Raw genomic sequence first — 3,609 nt, 5'->3', positions numbered from 1 at the left:
CTGGCTCTTCCCAGAGTTCAGCTGCTGTCGGCGATGCTGCTGTAAACATCGGGGTGCAGGTACCCCTTCAAATCAGTATTTTTGTGTTCTTTGGGTAAATACCTGGTACTGCAAATGTTGGGTCATCACGTAGTTCTATGGTAACGTCCTGAGACACCTCCTTCCTCTTTCAGAGTGGTTGTTTTTTTGTCATTAATGGAACATGTTTCTTAATGCTCCTCAGGAAGTGATGAGTGATAAAGCAGAAGAGTCCGCTGTTGGGCCCAAAATCCAAATGAAACATTGTGGAAAACCCATCACTGAACTTCCATTCAAGAAAAGGCTGACCATGGTGCTGCTTTCAATGAGAGAGGAAGTAGAGAGATCATCCCAGCCTGAGGGCTCAGCCATGTCTTTGGAAGATGGTGAGGATGCCCGTCCTCCACACCCCTCTATGACCAGACCCAGGGCAGCACTACCTCCTGCTCCTCCATGCCTCAGGGTCAGTTCTGATCAAGGTCACTGGCTTTGGGTGAGGCTGCCATTAATTTCTCAGCACACTGGACCAGGTGTTCACTCTGTCCTTCATGGAGACATTCTTGGCTTCCCAAACTCCACACTCTACTGGTTTCCTTTTCTTTTCTGATCTCCTTTCTCTCCTTTAACAATATCATTGCTCTTGAGTCCCACTGTTACACTGTCCCTCATTCCACACTGCCTCGTCACTCAGCAAGTTTCTCCAGGAGCTTCTGAGCTCAGGTCCTGCTTCCCACTTGACCTTGTGTAGCCCATTTGTTTCCATGCACCCAGGGTGACCATGTCCACACAGAAATCAGATCATCACATGCATATCCTGAAACCCACCATTAATTCCACAAGCGCTCAGAACAGAGTCTGAGCTCCCAACACTGGTCTCCATGCCATGCACGACCTGACCTTGCCATCCTCTCCTGCCAACTCATGTCCTGTTTCATCCTTGCTCTCTCTAACTCTGACCTTTGTTCCATGGCCCAGGCTTGTTCCCTTGTATGGGCTGTGCACGGCCTTCATGGCAGCCAGGCCTCCTCCTGTGTGTGTGCATGGGCCGGCTCTGTCTCCTGCTCCTGGCTCTGCCCAGGGGTCAGCTCTTCAGAGGGTCCAGTTTAAGTAAGGCTTCATGGAGGCTTCTCCTCCTGCTCTTGCTCACATCCTTGCTGACTTCCTTCCTAACACCAAGTCAAAGTGTTTTGTTCCCTTTGTCCATTGTGTGCTTGTCTGCCTTCCCCATGAGGATGTTAAGTTTCATAAGGTTTGTGATTGTCTTTGTCTGTTCTGTCTGTCTGGGTCCTTGCTGATCTCCCAGTTTTTGGCACATGCCTGGCATAAAGGAGGAGGAGTAAAGGCTGTACCGGTGTCAGACTTGGTGTAAAAAGAAATTGACCTCCTGAGACAGAAAAGCCAGGTGAGGAAGCTCATTTATTGACTGGGATCTCTAGTGATTCAGTGCGAGTATCAGGCATCGTGACATCAAGTGACACGTTCAGCTCTTCTGCTTGTAGAGTGCATCAAGGGAACATTGAATCCTGAGTCCCAGGGCTCTGTGAATGTTTGTTGATTAGTTGTATTGTCCAACTTCGTTTTTGTGTGTATGCGTAGTGACAAGAATAGAAGAGGCTTCTCTGTTGTATTATTTTTCATGAGGTCAAATTTTCAGTACTGATACATCTAGCTGGTGTATTGTCCTGCTGCGAAAAGAAACATTAGAGACTGTGAAGCACATGGATGTGCGTATGGGGTTGCTGAAATGCCCATCATTGCAGCTCCGCCTTCAGTGAGGTTTCCAGGGGCACCTGCCATTCACAGTATGCACGGGGCGGGGAGGGGAAGTGGTCGATCCCCACCTGATGGCTTCTGGTCAAAATCTGATCTCCAGAGCTGGTGAGCGTGACAGGAGACGGTACTCCACACAATTAGATTCTTTGTGTCCTGACTTAGCCAGGGTCAACAAGGGGTGGGCCGATTCACAGACCTGGTAGTGATGCCCTGGTGGGAGGAATCTTTCCCAGCTGTCTCTCTGCAGATGAGCCCAAGGGCACAGCAACGTCTGTGTGGGAAGATGTGCCAGATCAACTGCCAATACCAGTGAAAATCAATATGGAAATAAAAGATCAATTGAAGAAGGAAATTCGACATTTTGGAGGAAGTAAGTAGGATAAGAATTTTTCTCAGTGAAACCACAGGAAGTCTTTTCCATTCTATGATTCAGACTAGATTCCACTCACTTCTTGAGGCTCATCCCTTGCCAGAACTGGGTTTTCCCAATTAGAATGGTTCCTCTTTATCTTGACTGAAATGTCTCAGTAATTTTTTTTTGTTCTTTTGTATTTCTTAATTTGTTATTCTATTGGTGGATATGTTGAGATACCTGAAAGTAAGGATGGAACGCACAGGTACTCTGTAACATTCTAGCCCTTGAATGATCACTGAAACTTCAAGATTGAGTTCTACCTTTTCTTTGTTCTTCAGAAATGTTGATGATATTGTTTTTCTAATATCTACAGAATATGAAATAGTCTCCAAATTGCTTGAAGGAGTGCAAGGACCTCCAGAAGTACAGAAAAAATTTTTTGTATATGCCATGAAGGAAGCGGCAAGGTGAGTGCAGGAGGAACTGTCCAGAATCTTTCACAGCAGGGCCAGTGGGCTGCTGGGCAAGGGGTGGATTTGGGCCCTGCCTGACTTTTCTCAAACCCTGATCCTCACTCAGAGTTCATGCTGTCTCCACTTATTTAGATTGATATTATGTGAGTCTCACTAGTTCTTGCAAGCTCAAGGAACCTTCTGTTCACACCCAAGTTTGAGGTGGGCCTTGACCTTGAACTGGCACTCTCTGTATCTACTGGATTGTCCCTTACTGTGTAGGTGTGTTTTCTTTTGTGCTGTAAACTGAGCTTCTCTTCGCATTTTTCTATAGAGCATCCTGCAACATAGGTTCTTGGGGTATCATTTGTTTAATTACTTGTCTCTTTATTTTCAGATTTAAAAGACGAGACTTAATAAGGCACCTGAAGAAGGTACCAAAAAAATTGTAATCTCTCTGGTTTCTCAAAAAAGATAATGACACTCCAAACTTATAATCCTGTTATCACAATCATCAGTGAGAAGGCAGATCCAGTTGGCTGTCCTGGAGTGTGACCAGATATTGTTGATGCCTCTAGCATGAGTTTGCTAAGAAATTGTCTTCTTGAGGCTAAGAAAAAGCACTGCAACTTTCATGTTACAAGTTTCTGTTAGTAAATGTTGGGTTTTTGCCCTAAGCATTTTGTCTGAATGGCTAAACTGGTGTTTTTCTGTTTCTTTTCCACTGCGTTTGGGGATATTATTAAGTCACCAAGTAAATATTTTTCTTTTCATTGGCATGCTCTGGAACTCACTGGTAGTTATGACTGGGTACTGTCTAACTATTTCTTATTCCCTTTGTCTGGGACAACCTCTCAGCTGGTTCTGGTGCTGGTCTTGAGGGGATGACTCATACCTTAATTCCTGGAGGGTCTGGACCGGTAGGTGTTCTGCCTGGATTGTATTGTTGAAATATCCCATTAACTAATCACAGATACCTGGGAGTACCAAGAAGAGCTCTAGACATTTCAC

At 45.3% G+C, this 3,609-nt stretch overlaps 1 protein-coding gene across 1 annotated transcript; it reads left to right on the top strand.

The window, feature by feature from the left end:
- Positions 1–227: 227 nt before the first annotated feature.
- LOC101676408 (cancer/testis antigen family 45 member A8-like) lies at positions 228–3,317 on the top strand. Its single transcript, XM_013048914.2, has 4 exons — positions 228–404; positions 2,039–2,161; positions 2,520–2,613; positions 2,996–3,317. Exons 1-4 carry the CDS (start codon positions 230–232, stop codon positions 3,048–3,050), a joined length of 447 nt encoding a protein of 148 aa, XP_012904368.1. The 5' UTR covers positions 228–229; the 3' UTR covers positions 3,051–3,317.
- The last annotated feature ends 292 nt before the right edge of the window (positions 3,318–3,609 follow it).

Source organism: Mustela putorius, unplaced genomic scaffold (genome assembly GCF_011764305.1).
Source record: "Mustela putorius furo isolate JIRA1106 unplaced genomic scaffold, ASM1176430v1.1 tig00003899_pilon_pilon_pilon, whole genome shotgun sequence".
Classification (NCBI taxonomy): Eukaryota; Metazoa; Chordata; class Mammalia; order Carnivora; family Mustelidae; genus Mustela; species Mustela putorius.
Note: the sequence above shows the minus strand (reverse complement) of the source record. Positions and strands in the feature narration are given on the sequence as shown.

What these genes read in the sequence shown, in the direction of transcription:
- LOC101676408 (XM_013048914.2), top strand. Translation starts at nt 230, where the DNA reads ATGAGTGATAAAGCAGAAGAGTCCGCTGTTGGGCCCAAAATCCAAATG. An exon ending in AGCCATGTCTTTGGAAGATG is followed by an intron (nt 405 to 2,038) that starts GTGAGGATGCCC and finishes GTCTCTCTGCAG; the next exon opens with ATGAGCCCAAGGGCACAGCA. An exon ending in AATTCGACATTTTGGAGGAA is followed by an intron (nt 2,162 to 2,519) that starts GTAAGTAGGATA and finishes TAATATCTACAG; the next exon opens with AATATGAAATAGTCTCCAAA.